General features: G+C 41.5%; 1 protein-coding gene across 3 annotated transcripts in view; it reads right to left on the bottom strand.

Moving 5' to 3' along the window:
• Nucleotides 1-628: 628 nt before the first annotated feature.
• LOC311225522 (RAS guanyl-releasing protein 1-like) overlaps nt 629-23,482 on the bottom strand; it is a 50,250-nt gene continuing 27,396 nt past the window's right edge. For 2 of the 3 annotated variants that reach the window (XM_084310839.1, XM_084310841.1), the window contains 10 exons: nt 22,539-22,655; nt 15,196-15,471; nt 12,709-12,789; nt 12,293-12,388; nt 12,011-12,120; nt 11,138-11,282; nt 5,660-5,696; nt 3,400-3,531; nt 1,847-2,196; nt 629-1,747 (listed from right to left, as the gene is read on the bottom strand). In XM_084310839.1, coding sequence (XP_084166965.1) covers nt 1,613-1,747; nt 1,847-2,196; nt 3,400-3,531; nt 5,660-5,696; nt 11,138-11,282; nt 12,011-12,120; nt 12,293-12,388; nt 12,709-12,789; nt 15,196-15,471; nt 22,539-22,655 — 1,479 coding nt within the window. In that variant the 3' untranslated portion in view covers nt 629-1,612. Of the gene's footprint in view, nt 1,748-1,842; nt 2,197-3,399; nt 3,532-5,659; nt 5,697-11,137; nt 11,283-12,010; nt 12,121-12,292; nt 12,389-12,708; nt 12,790-15,195; nt 15,472-22,538; nt 22,656-23,482 lie in introns of all 3 variants that reach the window. The other variant, XM_084310840.1, reaches the window with a different exon arrangement.

Below are 23,482 nucleotides of genomic sequence, written 5' to 3'. Positions count from 1 at the left end.
CTTAACCAACTCCGAAACAATGCCTAACCTTAACCTTAACCTTAACCATGCCTAACCTTAACCGGCGAAAGAATACATGCACGGGCGCTGGGCGGCGGAAAATGAAAGGCGCATTACCGCACGACACTACGGTAGAATGCTTCTGCATTCTTGCACTGCTTGCTTATCATTAAGGAAAACGCGTCTGGCGTAGCCCTACTGGCATTGCTGGAGTTGGTCCCCGGGTGTCACACTGTGTGGCTGCCCACTGCTCCTGGAATAGTTAGGATGGGACAAATGCAGAGGATGAATTTCCCCACAAGGGGATTAATAAAAGTATACATCATCACATACTTGGCCTACTTATTAAAAAAAGGTTTCTTATTAAAGTTCCAATTAATTAACCACAGAGGAAATGTAGCTGTTTGTGATGCTTCTCCGCTAATCTAATTATACTGAAAGAAGAGTACATGTTAAACACAGCGACACCTAATTAGAACACCATTTGTAGGCCATGTCACTGTTAAGTGTTCACCGCTCCTAATTTTGGGAACCAAAAGCAACATGAAACACCATGCATAGCAGAAAGGGAGCTATTCTGAGGCTTTAGTGACCCCTAGTGGGCATAAATATGACACAGTCTTACAGAAGATAATGTATTTATTATAACAAATGAGAACAATACTGAGAGAAAAAAAGTGACCTTCAAAGGACCTATGATGGCACCACAATATCCTGGCACTCTGTACACCGCCAGCTATATTTACAGCACACAAACACTTGTAATGGTGAAAACTCCATTCGACATCATTCACAGTGCAATACTGCAAAGCTGGCAACTTTTATGACCAAAATGATGACGACATAATAATAAAATGTTTTGGCTACACAGTAGTAAAAAAAATAAAAATAAAATTTGAGAGTATAATACACCAAAACACACACACACATAAATAGTCCAGAACATGTACCAGCATATACACATCCAGTTATCCGAGTTTCTCCTATGATACAGTGTAGTGTTTATTTAGACAATAAATATTAACATAAACACTGAGAACATTTTGTACATTGATTTAAATGTGACAGTGACATTGATATAGGGTGATGCAAATTCTATACACCTTAAGCCCATCTCATTGTAGCTACACCTAAGCAGTTGACTTTTATAATCATCATCATTGTCACACTAACACTGTTCATTAAAAGTAATGTATCGGATTGATACTCTGTATCGGCTGATACCCAAAGCCCAGGTATCAGTATCGGTATTGGGACTGAAAAAGTGGGATCGGTGCATCCCTATCTTGCTGTTCCTTTATATGTACTGTACAGGATAAAATGGTATCCTTCATTGTATTACTATAATAACCGACCGACTCTTGACCAGTCCACCCATTGTTGCTGTAATACTACCAGTTGCTTTTAGAGAGCCCAAATAATTTGGCTCACAGTAACTGATGTTTGCTGTGTAGCAATACAGTGGTGAATACTGTATGTTGTCTCCCACTTTATGCTGTATATTACAGAGCAAATATGAATCCTATCTGAATTGCTAGTTGAATTCACAGTTCATTTTGGTGGTGTGAAAAGAAAATCTGGAGACCGGGGGCAGTTGCCAGCGCATTTCTGGCTAAGATGATGAATCCTCCTCAACAGGGTGGAGTGCGTGTCTCTTCAGCAGTGTCTTTAGAATCTCTACTTCACGCTCTGTCTCTCTCAGCTTCCTACGCAGTGTCTCGTTTGCCTTCTGGAGCTTCTGGTTGTCCTGAGAATGACATAATTCACCAGTGTTATCTAGCTACCATTGCTGCAATCATATGAAGGAATTACTCTTGTGATCAACACTTAGAATGTGGTTACCCACGGTTTTCAGGGCTTCATAGGTGGGTTTGCTCTCTTCTTCTTCTGGCTCCTCTGGCGTTTGCACGATGGAGGCTCTGTTCTCCCACTTGGCACAGTGGCGCTGCTTACGCTGGGGCACCGGGCTGGGGCAGGGGGTGAGGGTGGGGGGTGCTGGGGCCAGGAGAGACGGCTGTAGCCAGTTCGAGTCAGGGACCAGGGAGGAGAGAGAGGGTCCCTCGGTCTGCGTGCCACTATGGACCGTCAGGGGCCTGCTCAGCTGCGGAGGCTGCTTCAGGTGAGAGGGGACTGGGGATTCTGGGCTCCAGTCCCTACATTCATCTGGTGGGTACACGAACGGGCCCTCCTCTGAACCTATAGAACCAATGGGATATCACACATGGACTGACGTATTTCACATTCATACAGGGAAGTGTAACATTGAAACCCACAGGTTCATGGCCAGTTCAAAATCTTCTCACATCAGACACTTAATGTTAAGTTCCCGAAATTGGTTCTCAGTGTTACAGTACAGTATTGTGAAACGGTTCCTCATGACATGAGTCAACAGAGAAATCACCCACTCGGCAGGCATTTCTTCCAAATATTGCTGCACATAACCCTCAATTCACGAATTTCCCCAAGGGGATCAATAAAGGAACATCTTATCTCCTATCTAACATGTTCAAGTTCAAGTTTCTTTATTAGTTGTCATACAAAAATACAGAATACTTTTATATGAAATGCTTTTTTTCTGTTTTGCTCCTGAGAGTGTGCTAGATAAAAAATAGATAAGTATAAAATAAAAGTCAAAAGTACGTAACGAGTGTAAACAAAAGCGTTCAAAACAAAAGTGTTCAATATACATACAATACAGAGTAGAAAAATGAGTAACTAGGTTACAATACAATATACAGTACAATGCATAAATGGGATGAGGTACAACTTAGGGTAAAGTGCAATGAGGTATGAGTTGTAGTGCAAATCTCTTTACCAATAAATATAAAGTGTGTTAAAGTGGGTAAAGTGGGTGCTACAGTGAGTTTTTTTTTAATTTAAAGTGAGTGTGTACGTGTGGATGTGTGTGCTATGAGTGTATGTGATGGTTTGTTACATAGTGTTATTGTCGTTGAGCATCCTGATGGCCTGGGGATAGAAGCTCCTTCTGAGTCTCTCTGTGCTTGCCTTGAGACTCCGGTATCGCTTGCCTGACCGCAGCAGTTCAAAGAGGCAGTTGTTTGGGTGACTAGAGTCTTTGATTATTCTCTTAGCCTTACCCCTGCAACGCTTGTTGTAAATGTCTTGGAGAGTGGGAAGCCCACCTCCAATTGTGATTAAATGAAATAGCCCTGTGTACCTGATGTGTTCTACTATGTATCTGCCACCAGATGGCATCGTCTTATAGTTTTAAATCGATGCAGTAACATTCACTCAGTGGTTAGTGCTATGCCTCTCTAATAGTTCCGGTGTGCACCACGTGTATACACATGGGTCAACACGGTGTCCGTGTGTGTACATGAGTCAGTAAATGACGTGTGCGTGCCTGTATGTATCATTATATTATAGCACGTCCCCAACCTTCAGACGTCCCCGTGGCGACGGGTGTCGAACTCGGCGTCGGACTGTCGATGGAGCCGGTCCCTCTGGTGTTTTTCTTGCACTCGAATGCTACCTGGTCCTTGCACAGCTTGTGGCAATTCATCCCACAGTCTGAATCAGGAATTCATACGTGTCAGGGCATGAAACTGGGATTCGTTTTCTCTTCTCTAAACCGTCTAGTACCCCCCCCCCCCCCCCCCCCCCCCACACTCGCTAGATTATGTAAGCTTTCCTTCCTTCGCATGCTACGCATCCTGCAAGTGCAACTCTCAGAGCGTTGCGTGCTGACAGTCATGTAAACAGTTTGTCTGAGTGTTTTGAAGGAAGGGGGGGAGAAACTATTTTGTGGTCTCGATTGCTGACTTTCATGTGCTGCAAGGCTCAGCCAGCAGTCTACAACACATAAAACCACTAGTCACTATTATGCACCTCCTCTTAGACAGCTCCACTATACCTGCTCCACACTAGTAACTCTATAGTATGCACCTCCTCTTAGACAGCTCCACTATACCTGCTCCACACTAGTAACTCTATAGTATGCACCTCCTCTTAGACAGCTCCACTATACCTGCTCCACACTAGTAACACTATAGTATGCACCTCCTCTTAGACAGCTCCACTATACCTGCTCCACACTAGTAACACTATAGTATGCACTTCCTCTTAGACAGCTCCACTATACCTGCTCCACACTAGTAACTCTATAGTATGCACCTCCTCTTAGACAGCTCCACTATACCTGCTCCACACTAGTAACACTATAGTATGCACCTCCTCTTAGGGCTCGCGTCCACCTGCCTCATATTTATGACCGCACGCGTCTTTTTTCAATGTATTCCAATGGGGAGGGGCCGTATGCGGCCGCCTATAGGAAGTGCGCTGCAGTCCGCTTCTTTTTTTTGTGCGGCCGCACCAGCGTTTAAAGTTTAAACTTGCTGAACTTTTTTTCTCACCGCATGCGCCCGCCCCAGTACTACCGGGCGCACTGCCAGCGTTTTTCAGGTGAAAATGTGAGATAGGTGGACCCGGGCCCTTAGACAGCTCCACTATACCTGCTCCACACTAGTAACACTATAGTATGCACCTCCTCTTAGACAGCTCCACTATACCTGCTCCACAATAACACTATAGTATGCACTTCCTCTTAGACAGCTCCACTATACCTGCTCCACAGTAACTCTATAGTATGCACCTCCTCTTAGACAGCTCCACTATACCTGCTCCACACTAGTAACACTATAGTATGCACCTCCTCTTAGACAGCTCCACTATACCTGCTCCATACTAACACTATAGTATGCACTTCCTCTTAGACAGCTCCACTATACCTGCTCCACACTAACACTATAGTATGCACCTCCTCTTAGACAGCTCCACTATACCTGCTCCACACTAGTAACACTATAGTATGCACCTCCTCTTAGACAGCTCCACTATACCTGCTCCATACTAACACTATAGTATGCACTTCCTCTTAGACAGCTCCACTATACCTGCTCCATACTAACACTATAGTATGCACCTCCTCTTAGACAGCTCCACTATACCTGCTCCATACTAACACTATAGTATGCACTTCCTCTTAGACAGCTCCACTATACCTGCTCCACACTAACACTATAGTATGCACCTCCTCTTAGACAGCTCCACTATACCTGCTCCACTCTAGTAACACTATAGTCTGCACCTCCTCTTAGACAGCTCCACTATACCTGCTCCACTCTAGTAACACTATAGTATGCACCTCCTCTTAGACAGCTCCACTATACCTGCTCCACACTAACACTATAGTATGCACCTCCTCTTAGACAGCTCCACTATACCTGCTCCACTCTAGTAACACTATAGTATGCACCTCCTCTTAGACAGCTCCACTATACCTGCTCCACACTAACACTATAGTATGCACCTCCTCTTAGACAGCTCCACTATACCTGCTCCACTCTAGTAACACTATAGTCTGCACCTCCTCTTAGACAGCTCCACTATACCTGCTCCACACTAGTAACACTATAGTCTGCACCTCCTCTTAGACAGCTCCACTATACCTGCTCCACACTAACACTATAGTATGCACCTCCTCTTAGACAGCTCCACTATACCTGCTCCACTCTAGTAACTCTCATCCAAAGCTGACTTTCTGAACATGACCTCGGTCTCATTTATACAGGCTACTGCTGAGAACTAAACACATGCATTCCAGTGTTTAAAAAGGTCAAAGAAAGAAAGAGATAATTACCTTTGCATTTGTAGCCTTGTTTTATGACACCCCACAACTGAGGGTGGAGAGAAGAGGAAGAGAAACATTTGTTTTAATACGACAACAGCTAAATAATGTACAGCACATTATCATAAACTGACATACAATGTTACATTTTTGTAATTAATTCACAAATGCATGTGCATGTCCTGTGTCATTGGTAAGAAACACTGGTGTGATTGTCTGTGTATTACTGTCCCAAAATGTTTTGAATGTATTGCGCTTAATGTTAATTTAGGGCCGAACAACTCTTTGATTGTGATTGGAGTTTATAGACCATCTGCTGACATCAGCTCCATTGATACTCTAGCAGAGTTACTCTCCCACTATACAGATGATATGATGATTGTTTTAGGTGATTCTATGTTAATTGTTAAGTCATGCCTCCAATAACTTTAAGGAGCAGTGGCGTTGTTTCGGCAAAAGCCAAGGTATGGCAATTAGGGAGGGTGGGGGGCAGAAGGGGGGATTTTTTTTGTCAAATCAGTTGCGCAATAGTCACTTTTGGCGAGTTGTTTCTATACAATTCACTTATATGACATTTAGGTATGACACAGGACTACACAAGAATTTTTAGTATAGAAATGTGTCAACAGACTAAAGCAGGGAACCACAATATTTTGCATACAAATTATGCAGAATGTAATATCATAACTGTCTATTATTTTTCTTGCAATTGAGCCAATTTTCCTTAGGTACGGTTTTGAGGTGTGTGTTCAACAGAATGTAGTATCAAAAACACGTTCACAAAAAGTATGGGTTACTGAATGCTGAACTGCACTGTTATAATCACTAAGCCATTGTAAGACCTTACCTGTGTCCCTGTATCACTTGTCTCTGCTGCCCTTTGATTAAAAAACGTCTGTATGTCCATTTTCCTTATTTCTTGTGGCATATTTGAGTTAGTCACCTATAGTAAAAGTCACCTAGTAAAAGTGAGATAATTGACAATATCAAAACATGCTAGGGCTGTACCGAATAGTTCGAAGCTTCGTTCATAATGTTGACATTCTAATTCTAAATCAACATAAAAAATGTGTAATTATAATTTTTTTTTTTTTTTTTTTCTTTGCCAATGTATGGCGAGTGCCTGTTAAGGAGGTTAGTGGTAACTTACATTTGTTCCAACTGCTCACTGAACCCACCAGGCCAAACCTGAAAAACGTGGCTAAATCCACCTTAATTGATTTAATTTTCTCAAATAGGTGTAATTTTCTGCTTGTGGAGTGTTTGAGTTGGGAATCAGTGATCACTGCCTCACAGAATGTACCAGAAAACAAAATCTCACACTATTGCCAAAATAAATTTGAGGAAGTGACTGATCCACTATACTTCCGAACATCCCTGATGTTGAATTAGCTCTGGGTTTCTTCACAAAGACCTTTCTCTCAGTGATGCTCTTTTCAGATTTTGGATAAAAGATTAACCCTGTGGTTCTCACCTGAAATTAGTTATTGAAGTTATTTAGAGAAAGAAACAGAGCCTTGTATCTTGCCAGATACTCTGGAGACCCTTCCCATTGGTCATTATTTAGGCAACTTAGAACTAAATGTACATCTGAGGTAAGGAATGCCAAATGAAACTATTATTTGAATTGAATCACTAGTTCCTATTCAGATCCTTAAAACATTTGGTAAATTCAAACAAGAGCAAGACTACTACTTCTTTCCCTACGTATGTAGATTTTAATGGGTTAATATCTGAGCAGAAAGAGATTTGTCTGGCCTTTAACACATCCTGCGCCGAAAACGTCGTACAACGTGATTCAAGTTCATGCTAATTCTGCCATTCCACGGCGTACAACGTTATTGAGATCATATTAAATTTTTTGGCCATGTTATTCATAATTCCCTGACGGAGCCTGGTCTGATGCAGTGGGAGCCTGCACAACTCTGCAACGCTTCAATACTGCCGCCTGGTGGATGATCGGCGAGTTACAACCGGAAATGGATCTCACGTGATCTCGGTGCGTCTGGGAAATGCGTCCGGTGTTCTGCAAAATCCTACTCCCTGCAGAATTCTACTGCCGAGCGCTCCTGCGCTTGCGCACGCATGCGCATGACCCACAATCGTTCACTCTACAATATTCTGCCACCTTGCTGACGAACGTTATGTTGAGTCTTGTTGATATATCTTAAACAATATCTTAAACATATGTTTTTCATTGCACCTTTTGAACTGTATAAGCATGTAAATATTTGCATGTAATTGGCTTTGCAGCTGAATGTATTTGTAGATGATAACATATCGGTACACCTGTTGGAGTTCGGAGTGAACTATAGGGTGACGTCACCCAGCTGTCAAAAGATATAGGTGATTCGCGCTACGGCAGCAGTTTTCGAAGAGGTAGTAGAATTCGGCAGAACACCGGCACTCACATAATGTTGCGGGACTACAGACACACACTGGCGTGCATGGATCGCTGCCATAACTCAATAATTTACATGATTTGGGCGTTTATTATTATTATACAAACCGGAAATGGATCGAGTCGATCGCCATCAAATAAGTGGGATCTTTTTCATCCAGTCTCATCGGCGAACGGTGACGCTGACGTCATTTTCAAGGCGATTGTACATTTCTTTGTTTACAAACCAACTGATCAATAAATCAACCCATACTACATAAAGCATTTACTGACGATCACAGACTTATAAATGACCCCCCCCCCCCCGGTCATCCGCGCATGATGAGTCATAACGTTTATGATCGTATTCAGTTGGATTTTTTAATATAGCGTGCATCACGAATAAACTGCAATCGATAATCTATATTATGCGTTTAGGCCTATAACTAGCGTTCTAGGAATTACTGCAGAAAACGATAAAAACATATTTATATGTATTTTCGTATGAATCTATGAATGAAAAAGTACAACGTTCCTACATCCTGAACGATAGATAATCGATGTTGAATGGGCCATAGTAATGTCAATTTAGCAATACAATTTAAAAAGTTATAGCCCTGCAAAGAAGGTAAACATCTCCATAGGCTTAGACTGGTGGCAGTGATCATACATTGATGGATAGAAGCGTGGCAGGGAATGTTGAAGCTGGTATTTGTTTGATAATAATGACACAGAGCCCCCTATTGGTGGTTATGAGCTGGTGCACGCTGTGAGGCATCCTTCACAGTTTTCCCTGCAGCCCTTCTCTCCCAGTGTTGTTTTTGAGGCACTGTGATACCAGGAAATCAACTGGAAAGGATAAACTGGATCCCTTTTTCCTCATGTTAGCTGCTCCATAATTACACAACAAATAACAAATTTTCTATCTTTCATTGTCATCATGTACAGTTCCTAGTATCTGGAAAATAGCCCATGTGCTTTCATTGCATAAAGGTGGAGATAGAAGTAATCTAGATAACTATCAACCAATATCCAAGCTATCCTGTCAAAAAAATAAATCCTTGCAAGGGTAATGAATGTTGGCATTGACACATCTGCCTGCAAATGGTTTCAGACCTATTTATCCAAGAGACATCAGTGAACGACAATGTCCAGTCAGAATTTTTGCCCATTACAAAGGGAGTAAAGCAGGGTCTTATTTACTATTTATATGAATGATATTGTCTCTTCTTTGAGGGGTTGTCGTGCTCATCTCTATGCGGATGACACTAGTGTCTATTGTGTTGCTGACTAGCCATTGAAAAATTACAAGTCTCATTTAATACTTTGCAGAATGCACTTGTTCATCTTAAACTGGTACTAGATGCAAACAAAACAAAGTGCATGCTGTTCTCTAGAGCCTAAAAATATAAATATCTTGGCATCTGGCTTGATGAGAAAAATTTAAATGCCATGTCGCAAGTAAACTGCGACAGAAGGTTGGCTTTTTGTACAGAAGCCAAACCTATTTTCCTATGCTTAACAGAAGGAGGGTCGTTGAAGAAATGTTTCTGTCTGTTTTGGATTATGGAAATGTCGTTTATAGACATGCTGCTGCTTCCACTCGAACGCCTCTGGACTCTGTATATCTGTCTTCCCTTAGCTGTATCACTGGTGACAGTTATGGTGCATCATTGTATCCTGTATGATAAGGCAGGGTGGTCTTCTCTGGCAGAGAGACGTGACTTGCAGTGGTATCCGTTTCTGTATAAAGCCATTATTGAGGATCCTCCACCCTGCATCACTTCATTACTGGACTGGAACTCTGGACCTCATCATACTCGCTCTGGTGATTGGCTTACGCTTAAGGTCCCCAGAGTTTGCACTGAATTAGGAAAATCTGCTTTTAGCTTCTGTGCCCCTGACACATGGAATGTTTTGCAAAGCACCTTAAAACTCAATACTTTAATATCCATTGGTTAGTTTAAATCTATAATGGCCAACCATTTCACCTCGGTCTGTAATTGTTTCGATTGATATTAATTGTTTAATTGATTGGCTTGTCTGTTTTTTTATATTGTTTTTGTATTATGTACTGTTCCTCACGACATTGTAAGTGAGAGCCTGCTCTCAATGATCTTTCGAGATTAAATAAAGATTGAATGAATTCATTAATTCATTCATATCCGTGTGTCTGAATGGGTATGTGTGGTTGGCTGTGGTTTGAGGTACTTTACAAATGGCAGGAAAATATGCTACACTGAATTATTCATCATTACAAATGATTTACAGGAAGGGTCTTGACTATTAATAGATTTAATTAATAGTTAATAGTTTGCTTATATCTATACATTATGAACTAATGATTGAAAAACTAGATTATGCATCTTATCTAGGCTATTGTGTATTTTAAAGGTGCACTATGGAAGACTATGAGAAGTAACTGCACCATGTTAAAACATGGAGGAAGATTCTCTCTGGGGATTCGTATCTACCAAAAGCACAGTTGAACTATATTGCTTACTCCTCCCTTCTTTTGGCAGGTGGATTTGTGATGTTGTGTATTGTTTAAAAGTGGAAAAGATAAAATACACATTGTGGGGATCAAGTGGTGTTGATGTGGTGTGGCAGCCCTTTATTTCTCATGTGGAACGGTTGACTATGTCTCTCACCTCCTGAAATAATGACATTGCATTGTAACGGTTTTGTATTATGAAGTGCTCTGTGAACAGTTTTTTAGTTTTCCTTGTTTTGTTTTGTTTATGTGCATATGTCTGTTACGTCTGTAATCTCTACTGTAACTCTAAAACTTTAATAAAAACACATTGAGTAAAAAATAAAAACATGGAGGAAGAGAAAGACACAACAAAACAGGCATTTCTCTGGGCACTGTTTTACATTTGTGTTATTCACGTTTATGCTCTAGAAATGAGACTTTAGCCGTTAATTTCATGGCACTGGTCCTGCCTGAGCAGAAGAGCTCATGTGGGGAATTCCACAGTGTTTCATGCATTGCTGTTGGGAGGCTTTTCTCTTGTTCAGCTCAACTCAGTCCAACTCTGTGATTTAACTTGCAGAAGAAACGGTTTATGGAAAAAGTTCCATTGTGCAGGTTTAAACCTATGACTTACAAATCCGGAGCAGTTGTCACAGAAGGTGGGCTTCATGTATGTGGTTTCCTGGAAGTTGTGGACAAAACCCACGCCCAGTTTGGAACAGAGGACGCTAGCCCGCATGAAGTAGGCTGTGATCTCCTCCCGACTCATGAGGCCTTCCCTAGACAGTCCATCACACACACACACACACACACACACACACACACACACACACACACACACACACACACACACACACACACACACACACACACACACACACACACACACACACACACACACACACACACACACACACACACACACACACACACACACACACAATTTTGTATGTTAGTGGAATGGACAATGGGATCTACAAAAGTATATGGCACGTGGCTAGCTTCAAAACTTGGTTACATTTTCCATGTTGCATTCTACAGTCCATGACTACACTCAATCCATGTTTGAGAAACTGACCCTATGAGTAATTGTCTCATACTGTATATTGTACGTCTACAACTTTGCATGAACTGAATGGAGACTCGGTTTAGATTTTTTTATTTAGCCATATGCATATGCTATATTCAAACGAACTGCTTTAGTATGCGGTTGTATTCACAAGGTCAGCTTTGCATGGGAGAATAAAAGCGGACGGTATACTGTACATAGTTTAGTTAGTATGAGGTTGCATTTCAGTTTAGCGTGAGAGAATAAGGGTGAGTATGTAGTTATGGTTAGTTCTTCTGCTATTTCTGTTTCCGGTTGCCACACACCGCTACATAGTCTACTTTAGTTTCCCTCCCCACTACAGTTGAAAAGGAACTCAGAGAGAGAGAGAGAGTACGTGACCTGTCAAATGTGCCACAGGTGAAGCGAGTGCCAATGAATAGTAACCACTCCACTCACTTCTCTTTGTCCACGACACAGAAGGAGAAGGGGAAGCTAGCAGCAATTTTCTCAAAGTCCTCTTGGGAAATGAAGCCGTTCTCGCCGTGGTCGTAGTTTGTAAACACAGACTGTGGAACACAAGTGGGCCGTCATATTGTTACCGGTGAACAATAACTAAAAGAGTGTACTCTTGAAATGGTACGTAATGGAAATATAATACTTGAATGAAGTGATTATATGGTTACATAATGACATTACTGAGTGAGTGTATCGAGGCTACACTTTGAAAAGGACACTTACATCCACCATTCTCTGCACATGTTTGCTGATTGTCCTGGGATCGGGTTTAGGGGCCACTCCTGACGCCCAATCCACAACCACAGAGGGGGTGGCTGGCTGATTAGAAAACAAACCCATCATTACAACAGCCTTGAATGCATGAATAGACCGGTCTGATATGGGAAAAGCAGTACAACATTTTCTCATTACACCAGATCTCTATCTATGAGCTGTTTCACATCAACATCCACTACCAATCGCTAACATTTTCAGCGGCCACTGCACAGGGTTGGGAAGGTTAATCTGTAAATCAGTAAGGTAATCAAGTAGAGTCTAGTCACACAAAGTACATTTAAGTCAAGTCAGGTCGCTTAACTTAATCGACGACTTTCGCAAAACAAAAAATTTACGTTTTTATTCTATAGTGTGTCACTCACAGGTGCTTTGCAGTTCTTGGGTTCCCTGGCGTAAGACAGCTCATAGATCTCGTCCTCGGTGTAATAGAGGTCCAGGGAAAGCTGTGGAACAGGATAGAGTGAGGTTGATGTAGGACGGAGACTGTATTTGCAGGACGGCCAACAGATGTATTGCATCTCGGGGGCCAGAGCATAGTGACACGGGTGCTTCTGTGCTGTTTATTTATTTTTTGAACAAAATTTGGACTTTATGGTGACCCTACGGTTCAGTATATTTAAACGAGGGTATTTAAATTGCAGTCTCAGCTTTACAGGTAGGTTAAAAAATAATAATCACAAAACTGTAGGGTTTAGTAGACCCTTAGGAACTAACATTATACACTGGATATGGTTGTAGCTGAAAACGTCTTATGGTTTCAATGTGCCCAATTATATAAAAATATCTGAACCCTTTCACTACCGCACTACCAAATGGTTAACCCTTTCACTGCAACAATACAGAAGGTTCACTGCCACACGACAAAGGGTTAACCCTTTCACTACCACACTACAGAAGGTTAACCCTTTACTATCACACCGTATGTAGTGTGGTAGTGAAAGGGTTAAGGTGAGAGGTCAAGGGACCTCTGTAATTGGTCTTACCGTTTTTTTTCTCCTTGTCACAATGTCGCGATTTCATCACTTTCCCAGTAACTAGCACGAAAAAGCTGGGATTCCCCAATGTCCCTAGTTTCATTATGATGTCTATATCTTCGCTCTATAACCTTAAAACTCAGCTTGCGAGAGCGACGATGCACTCATCTCCAGAGAGTTCAAATCAAATATATGGTTTTGGAAATGGAAGCGATATGACAAATGATTTTGCCTCTGGCCACAGGTTGAGTATCACCGTTTTTTAATCTCATTTCAACTCTATAATTCCCTTTTGACATATAACTGCTCTCAGATGAAAATCTCTAACTACTACAGTAATTATTATTATTTAATATTATTTTTCATTTGAACTGAACGCTGACATGGTTGCTTGCGTTTCATGACTTCAGTGGATGTGAAACCTGTTCAGAAAAATATGCATGGTTATGTATATTGGTAAGTCATCCCTACGAACACAATGGGCAGTGTTCGCGGGTGGGAAACCGGTGGGGCTATGAGCCGATATCAGCAGGGAGGGGATCTGGGGGAGATAGCGCGAACCTCTGTGCGCGTTACTCTCTCCTAGTGAAACTCCTCGCTGTCAGGTGAAAAGAAGCGGCTGGCGACTCCACATGTATGGTAGTCTACACCCTCCCCAGACCAACATTAGGACAGCACAATGACCAGGAGGGAATTTGTATAATGACTAAATTGGGGGGATGGGAGAAAGCATGAAAAAATAAAATACATAAAAAAATGAAAAAAAATTATAATCATTATATGAATAGCTAACATTGCGTGAACAGTCAACTTGTTAGGGATACAAGGATTACATCTAACAGCACTACTATAGGGAGGTGTAGTGGTTACATCATTGCCGTTTCCCGTGCGGTCCACCCCTCTTGAAATCGCCATGTATTTCCAATGGACCCATTTCTAAATCGTCTCATTTAGACCAACAAATAAAGCATGAACATTGGCATGGTGTACCTTTCTGTGTGTATTCATCCACAATCTATAGCTCAACATGAACAAATTCGCAATTAATCATAAAGGTAGCAAAATAACAACGTTTATGTTTTCGTTCACTGAGGAACTACACTTCGCTCTGGCGCTGCTGACGGCGACAGCACTGAACAACAGGCGTTCTACTGGTAAGTGAAGTTCTTTTTTAACGACAAATTAAAAACCTTATAACTACCTTTATTTCAACCAAATGCTTAAACAATAATGTTAGTGTGGCGGCTGGGTGGCGCAGCGGACATTGCGCTCATCACAAATGCAAGAGACACCGGTATCAAATCCGGCTGTCAGCGTTGCCTCCGGGAGGAGAGTCGATGGGTGGTAATCTGGTCGTTGTAAACAGCGACTCCTACAGGTCGGTCAGGGCGCCTGCACAGCAAAGACAGGAGATGGCTGGGGGCAGTGTGAGCCTCCCGCACGTTACACCTAAGAAGTGACTGGCTGCCTCCACATGTATCGGAGGGGACATCCTCCTTCTATCCTCCCTACGACCGCCCAGTGGGGGGCACATGCGAGCAACGATCAGGACAGGGGAGGGAGAATTGGCACGAGAGGAAATTGGGATGGGAGAGAAATCACAGAAAAAGGAGGAGAAAAAGTAGGTCAAAAAATATATATAATGTTAGTGATAGAAGGGAACTGATTTTGTGCAAAAATTGAAAGCTTGCCAATGTTCATCAGGCAGAATTGTTACAATAGCCGATAATCCATTTTCCTAATGATAAATCCCTATACGGGTAGACCGTGTGGGAAACGAAAGTGACGTCAGACTACACCTCCCTATAGGCTTTGCGTTGGACTGATTAACCCTGGTTAACCCTTTAATGGTGAGGTTCCTCCGCTCTGGCTCACCGTCAGCAGGTGCACCAGGTCCATGTTGGCGTCCAGCCTGGGGGGCACCTGCTGCAGCTGGATCAGCTCGTTGATGTGGTTGTAGAGCGCCTGCAGCTTCTGAACGTTCACCTTGTCGTCCTCCAGATAGTCCGACATGGCCTCGTTGACCGAGATCAGGTCCTTGAGGTGGACGCCCAGGATGGGGATCTTGAAGCCTGCGCACCTGCTGTACGCCTGCCTGTAGTTGTCGTAGTTCCTGCAGGAGGACAGCAGGTCCGTCATCTCGTTCAGGACCTGTGGAGAGCAGAGGCAGAGTTTACAGATATAGGTTTTTTTTCTAAGTGAAAGCTCTCTCTCTCTCTCTCTCAAATCTATTTGATTGAAGTTCAGATTGATTGTATATTGTATTGTATATTGTATATTCCTCTTTTACTTACTTTTTTTACTTACTTTTTTTTACCTCATGAAGCACACTCTCAGGGGCTCATACAGAACCAAGCATTTCACAGCAAAGTACGTGTATTTTATTGTGATAATTAATAAACAAACTTGAAACTTGAACTTGAAGTAAGTTCATGGTTACAATAAATAATTATAATGCAGTAGTAATGTTAGTCAGTGGCATTACATTTACTCCTATATATACATTTACTCCTATATATAATTCTATAATTACATATAATTGCTGACTCCTACATATTGCCTTAATAATGAGGACATGTTATTTATTATGGTAATGTATTATTATTGTAATTATATATATATTGTTGCACTTTTCAGTTTAATTGTGTCAGTTTAATTGTGCAGATGAGCGGGAAGTAAGGAAGCTGTTGAAGTCCCTTCCTGAACATAGCTCAGTAGGTACTGCGCAGAGGCATGACAGGGGGGGCCTTGAGATTTATAGAAAAAAATAAAATTATTACAGAAAATTATCACTAAAGTGCTATCTGTTGCAGCTGCACTGTTCTCCATGAAAATAACATTTCTCAAAATCTGAAAATCATTATTTAATAAAACACAGAAAAGGATAACCAAGTTACTCTGGATAAAAAAAAACCTTTACAGACAACATTGAGACAAAGCTTCCTGACACATCTCCATCCAAACTCTTGGAAGAACTCTTTGAAATCTCATCTGATACCACTAGAGAGCTAGTTTCAGAGTGTGGTGCTGAGTACCAAGTATCTCATCTCATGGCCCACCAAGTATCTCATGATGCAGCAGTTAATGTGTTGATACCATTCAGCACCACATACAGTATCTGTGTGAAGCTGGCTTTTCATCCATGACAGCTCTGAAAACAAAATATAGGGCCAAGTTGAAAGGTCACGATATTGGTGTTATTTCAATAAATTTAAACCATTTAAGCCATTTCATGACTATTTTGTTGGGGCGAGGGGGGGGGGGGGGGGGGGCCCAAAATATTTTGGTCCACCAAAGGGGGGCCTGACAGAAAAAGTTTGAGAAGCACTGTGCTACAGTAAGGTACTTGGTCTGGCAGCTGACTATGTTTATGGTCCGATATGTCATATATTAAATGCATGCTTAATGAAAGGTGTTTATCCCACTGTCTGGAAATATGGTAAAATGATTTCCTTACCTAAAGATGGCAGACTAGCACTCACTGGGAAGAACAGTAGACCTATAGCTATTCTCCCAGTTCTCAATAAACTGATGGAGAGAATAGTCCACTCACAAATACAGGATTACTTTGACTGTAACGGCTTGAACACAAGTTTTCAACATGCTTACAAACCTAACCATTCCACTTGTTCTGCCCTTACAGTAATGACAGATGACTGGCGCAAGGAAATTGATAACTCAAAGATGACTGGTGCAGTATTACTTGATTTTAGTGCTGCATTTGATGTCATAGACCACGATCTGCTCATATCGGTAAACTAGAATGCTATGGGTTTTGTCCAACAGCCATCATATTTATGAAGAGTTATCTCACAAGTAGGACACAAAGGGTTTATTACACTGGCAGCTGGTCTCACTCTAAGGTCTTAGACTACGGGGTCCCACAAGGGAGCTATAGGACCACTCCTATACACCATCTTCACAAACGACTTACCATCAGTTCTGTGTAAAGCAACTGTACAAATGTATGCCGATGATTCCACATTGTACTATGCTGCAAAAACTGTCAGTTGGATAAAACGGAATAAGTTGGTACTAAACATCTCAAAAACCAAATCAATTATCTTGGGTTCGAGTCAAACAAAAATGAGTTTGACTGTACATTGGATTATCAACGAAACCTTACTTGGTCCCAAGAAGAGGGTCTTGTGTATTATTTGGTTAGGACATTTACTGTACATTGGAGGGGGTTGGGTTAGGACATTTACAGGGGCCAGTTTCGAATTGCAGTCTCCCATAGGTGCTCTTTGAGAGAGGTTTTGAAAGTGGGTAGTGATTTACATTCCTTTACAGCTGTGGGTAGGGCGTTCCACATTGATGTGGCATAATTGCGAAACGTGTTTAGTCCCTTGTTTGAGCCGAATCTGGGTTTAACATGATTTGTGGAGCTCCCTCTGGTGTTGTGGTCGTGGTATTCACTGACCTTTGGGAAGTATTTTGACATGTACATGGGTACCTTAGTCGTGTAGTGTATCTTGTAGACCAGGCCCATTGCAAGTTGCTGTACTCTGTCGTCTACTCCAAGCCATCCTAATTTTGTTTTTAACGCCTTTGAGGTGCTTTGGTACCATGAGGTGCAAGCATAGTCATAGTACCCTTGAATGAGTGCTCCTGCCAGAGTCTTCAGGGTATTCTTGTTTACCAGAGAGGAGATCCGGTACAAGAATCTAGTTCGTTGGTTGACTTTTTTTTACATTGGATGCCATTTTTTTGCGGACGACACAGTGGTGGTGGGGCTGATCTCGGACAACAACGAGAAGGCCTACCGGGAGGAGGTTGAGGTACTGGAACGCTGGTGCCAGGACAACAGCCTGCTCCTGAACATTGGTAAAACCAAGGAGCTGATCGTGGATTTTAGGAGAAAACAGCAGGGGACACACACACCACTGAGGATAAACGGGGCTACCATGGACAGGGTGAGCAGCTTCAAGTACCTGGGGGTCCACATCTCAGAGGATCTGACATGGACAACACACATAGACTCAGTCGTAAAAAAAAGGCGAAGCAGCGCCTCTACCACCTGAGACAGTTAAGGAAGTTCAGAGTATCGGGGAAGATACTCCAGTCCTTCTACTCCGGAGCTGTAGAGAGCATCTTGACTGGAAACATCACTGCCTGGTATGGAAACAGCACGGCACAGGACAAGAAGGCCCTACAGAGAGTGGTACGCTCAGCCGAGCGTACTACAGGTATTGCACTACCACCCCTGCAGGTCCTATATAACAAGAGGTGCAAATCCAGAGCCTGCAGAATAATGAAAGACCCTCACCACCCCAACAGCCTGTTCAAGCTGCTGCGGTCAGGCAAACGCCTGCGAACACCAGCAACTAGGACAGAGAGACTTTGGCTCAGCTTCTTCGCCCAGGCCATCAGAGCCTTGAACACTGAACTCTCCACACACAAGCACACATGAGCACACACACAACACACACACTGTACACGCTCACACACTAGCAGCCACTTTAACATGAGCACACACACACTCATGCTGCACACGCTCACACTTATGGTCAATTTACAAAAGGAAAGGTCACTTTAAAAATAGTATAGTATAACTTGAGATTGTATAATATAGCATTGTATAGCAGTGTACATAAAGACCCAGTGCCTCATCCATAGCTAACAGTGTATTGCACTATCACAGGACCTAGCATGTCTTACCATGCTCATGTACATATACCGATATGCCCTACTTTGATTACTTGTATTATTGCACAATGTCGTTCTATTGGATTCTTATTATATTATTGTATTATGCACAATCGTTGCGGGCAAAACCCCCCGCATTTCACTGTATACTTGTATGCCGTGACAAATAAAACTCTTGACTTGATTTTGTCACAGGAAAGATTTGCCTCTAGGATGGAACCTAGGTATGTCATTTCATCTTTCCTTGTGACAATATTGTCACCCACTGTAACTGAGAAGCCGTCGGTCTTGCTGAGTTTGTTATTTGAACCGAAGAGAATGGACTCTGTTTTACCCAGGTGTAATGATAGTTTGTTATCAGCGAGCCAGGTGCAGATTTTGCTGAGTTCAGAGCTGAGGGTTTTTTCAACTTGTAACTTGTTCTTGTCAGAGACCAGCAGGGCTGAGTCGTCCGCGAACAGGAACAAGTTGCAGTCACAAGCTGACGACATGTCATTCGCATAAATTAGGAACAGTAGCGGTCCTAGTATGCTTCCTAGTGGAACACCACAGCTCACTGGGAGGGGGATAGGGTACCGTTTACCTCCACCATCTGTTCTCTCCCCTCTAGGTAGGATTGCATCCAGCTCACTGATAGACTATCAAAACCAATTGCTTTTAGCTTGTCAATCAGAATGGAGTGATTGACAGTGTCGAATGCCTTTTGTAGGCCCAGCATGACCATGCGGCTGGTTTTCAACACGGTTAAAATTTTCAGGAACACTATAATAATAATAATAATGGATTGGATTTTATATAGCGCTTTTCTCTGACTCAGAGCGCTTCACAGAGTCCATTATTCGTTCATACACAGTCATACCGGTGGTGGTAAGCTACAATTGCAGCCAGAGCTGCCCTGAGGCAGACTCACGGAAGCGTGGCGAATAATCATCGCCTACGGCCCCTCCGACCACTACCAACATTCATTCACATGCATACACATTCATACGAGGCAAGTAGGTTAAGTGTCTTGCCCAAGGACACAACGGCAATGGGATGTACATGGGCTTGAGCGGGATTCGAACCACCAACCCTTTGATCATTGGACGCCCCGCTCTACCCCTGAGCCATAGCCGCCCCACACTGGGTCTCATTCTCGAACGAAGTTACAACAAAATATTTCGTCTTAGCCAGATTTCGGCCTATTTAAGACATATTAGGGCTGGGAGTGGGAGTCTTCAAATTTTCCTGAGATCTTATTTGAGAGCAGATCTAAGAGTGCTGAGGAGCACACTTAAATATGCTCTCAGCCCACGATCAAATCTCATGATTGATTGACTAATTTAAAATGTTATTATAACTTGACAGACTGTGTTCTCATAGTGATTCCTTCACGTCAACGCTACAGGCCTCCTTGGAATTAATGACTTAATAATTAAAATAAATATGACAATATTTGTACGATAAGAAATTACGAATTTGATGTCGGAAAAATAAATAATATGGATTAATCTGATCACAGGGCAGCTGGATTAACCATATCTGAACCAGCTATTTTGGACAAATAATTACTCAGATATTTAAACACAATTATGCAATTATTGTGAAATGATTGAAAATTATAATAATTTAATGCCTTCTGTGGAATTTGTATTTCTTATTTGTTACACATCTGTTTTAATGATTAATTATATACATTTGAAAGAATGCAGGTCAACATGCAATGTATCCCATTGATTGGTATACAATGGGACAGACCTTTGTTTGATTGATTGAAAACTTTATTAACAGATTGCAGAATGGGTACAGTACAGTACAGCTCAATTACATAAGGGGATGCAGACCAGAGAAAGAATTTCGTCTTGTTTACATCAGGGTCCCCCATTTTCAATTCATCATAACATATATGACACACATCACACAGATAGACAGTACTGCTACATCTATACATTTATGACATACCAGATTTGCAAATACAGTACTGTTTGTGATACAAAAAGAGTCCAGAAAAGAGAGTACATTTGACGTAGAAACTGTTGGAGGAGGTTGGGTAGGGATGGGTGGGGGATAGACTTACACTGTACAAGCAAAACTGTACATTGGAATATTGACAAAACCATACTTGGTCATTTACTGTACATCGGAGGGGGTTGATATAGCTATAAACCTGCATTCCTTCGAATATATCATTAATCAATTAAACTTATATTGAAATACACTATATAGCCTATACACCAACACTGAAATGACAGTGGATAAATAAATAAGAACTAAAGCTAATCGGTGGAAATAGACTGCATTAATATTCCATAACAAGTCTTGTGTGCGCCTACGAATTAACAGTAGCCTATAGGCTTATGGAATAATAAGCCATACTGCGTTCATTCATTACGCCCGCCGTAGGCTATATATATTATATGCAGGGGTGCAGTCGTAATATGGGCGGAGGCCAAACGGTATCCTATTATTATGCAAAGTCTAGGCACTTATCACCTAGACTTTGCATAATAATAGGATGCGCGCACTTCGAAGCCCAAACGCCGTTTGACCGCGGTTGCCCAGCACTGCACCACTGATTATATGTCATTCATTCATTCATTCATATACAGTACTGCGCGCGCGTGTGTCTGTGTGTGCGCGCGCGCGCTGCGGCAGGTGTGTACCGCGAGCTGTATATGATGCAAATACATTCATCTAATCTTGATGGGCGCAAGCGTGATTACGAAACCTAGCCGCATTTCTCGGAGACGCTCTCTGATTGGCACTGACTGACGCTAGGTTTCGTAATCACGCGGCTCACAAAGCACTTCCGCCATTCCATTTCACACAGCTGCGTCACCAGTTGCCTTATAAGGAACTATGGAGGCGGTGTTTTGTATGCAAATGAGCTGAACGGGAACGCGCTTTGGAGTTTACGACAGAATGCCATTCTCCAAGCAGATATCAGATCATATAATTTCTGCGACCGTTTCAGCCACTTAAGACATATCTCCAGCACGTTCAGGACTCAGAGTGTACTTGTCATAGATTATGTCTCAGTGGTTCCAAGATAAGTCTTCCAGAATATATCTTTGGAAAATTTTCGGGAATGAGACCCACTGTCTTTTCATCTTTTCGTCTTTTCTTATACAAACTAATTGTCAGATGCAGTCAGGTTCATTCTTATTTTACTAGGTCAGCCGATGATGGACAGATTATGTTACCACGTCCAAAATCAAATGCTTTAAAGAGGACTGTTGTTTATCGTGCCATCAATCATTGGAATAACTGCCCATTGAACATAAGTAAATTGAATAGCAAAGTGTCTTTCAAATACCACCTGAGAATGCACTACTTAAATATGTGGGCAAAATATTCTGATGTTTATAATGATGTTTTTACAATGTTTTACTGTTTTTAGATTATCATTGTTAATTAAGTGAATTGTGATTGTCATATGCATCTCATGTATTGTTATGTTTTGTGTTTTTTGTTGTCTTTCTGTGTGGACCCCAGGACGATTAGCTCCCCACTTAGGTGGCAGCTAATGGGGATCCTTTTAAACAATAAACAATTAAAACTATTTTCTTTTCATAATGTAGTACCAATACCTTGGTGAGCTCACTGGGGACATGTGAGCTGGTGTCCTTCAGTCTGGAGATGGAGCTGTGGCACAGGCCTCCCACCACCGCCATTAGTGTGTTGAAGTTGTGCATAAGATGGAGGTTCTGGTGAAAACACAAACACACACAATTATAAACCAGGAAGCTCTTGTTATATATAGAGGCCATAGACAAACATTTTACAAAATACAACTTGTTAGTTACGTTTCTAACTTATTATTTGTTTCTATGTCTACATAACATTACACTGTATATAGCATTTTCTAGCCATATTATGTAATAGCATTTTCTAGCCATATTATGTCTAGAAAATGCTATATACAGTGTAATGATATTTGTTTATTAATTGTTGAATAAACACAAAATTACAGTTTATTATTAATATTGTATCATCACTGATAAGAAATGGTAACAATGAGTTTCTGGTTACGTTAAAAATGTTGAACTGTTTTTATTATCCAGGTTAAATCATTTTAAATACTACAGTGCATTAAGTATGGCTGATTAACAAATGCTTTTTTTTTTTTTTTTTTTTTTTTAAACCAATACACCTTATTCGGATGGCTATTATAAAGTTACAACCACAGCATACTTACTATACAGAAGACAAACAGCTTGAAGAGTTCAGTAAACAGCAAGACTCCCTGTACAGTATCATGTGAACTAATTACAAGTAAGATATGTTTAAATAGGATATTCTCCTATCCAGTGTTAATTGTCTAGCCATATTTTAAATGTATATTACATGTAATAATTAAGACTTTGAATCAGTTCATAAGATACAAAGTGCCTTGGATATTTACTTGCTGTTCACTGAGACTCTTAAAACTATAGTAAGTATAGTTGTAACTTTATAATAGCTATCCAAATAATGTTAATTAATGCTTTAAAAATTATGAATACTTAATGCCTGTAAGTATCTGAGTTTAAAA

Source organism: Notolepis coatsorum (assembly GCF_963971535.1).
Source record: "Notolepis coatsorum genome assembly, chromosome: 3".
Taxonomy (NCBI): Eukaryota; Metazoa; Chordata; class Actinopteri; order Aulopiformes; family Paralepididae; genus Notolepis; species Notolepis coatsorum.
This window is presented reverse-complemented; position numbering and strand designations above follow the sequence as displayed.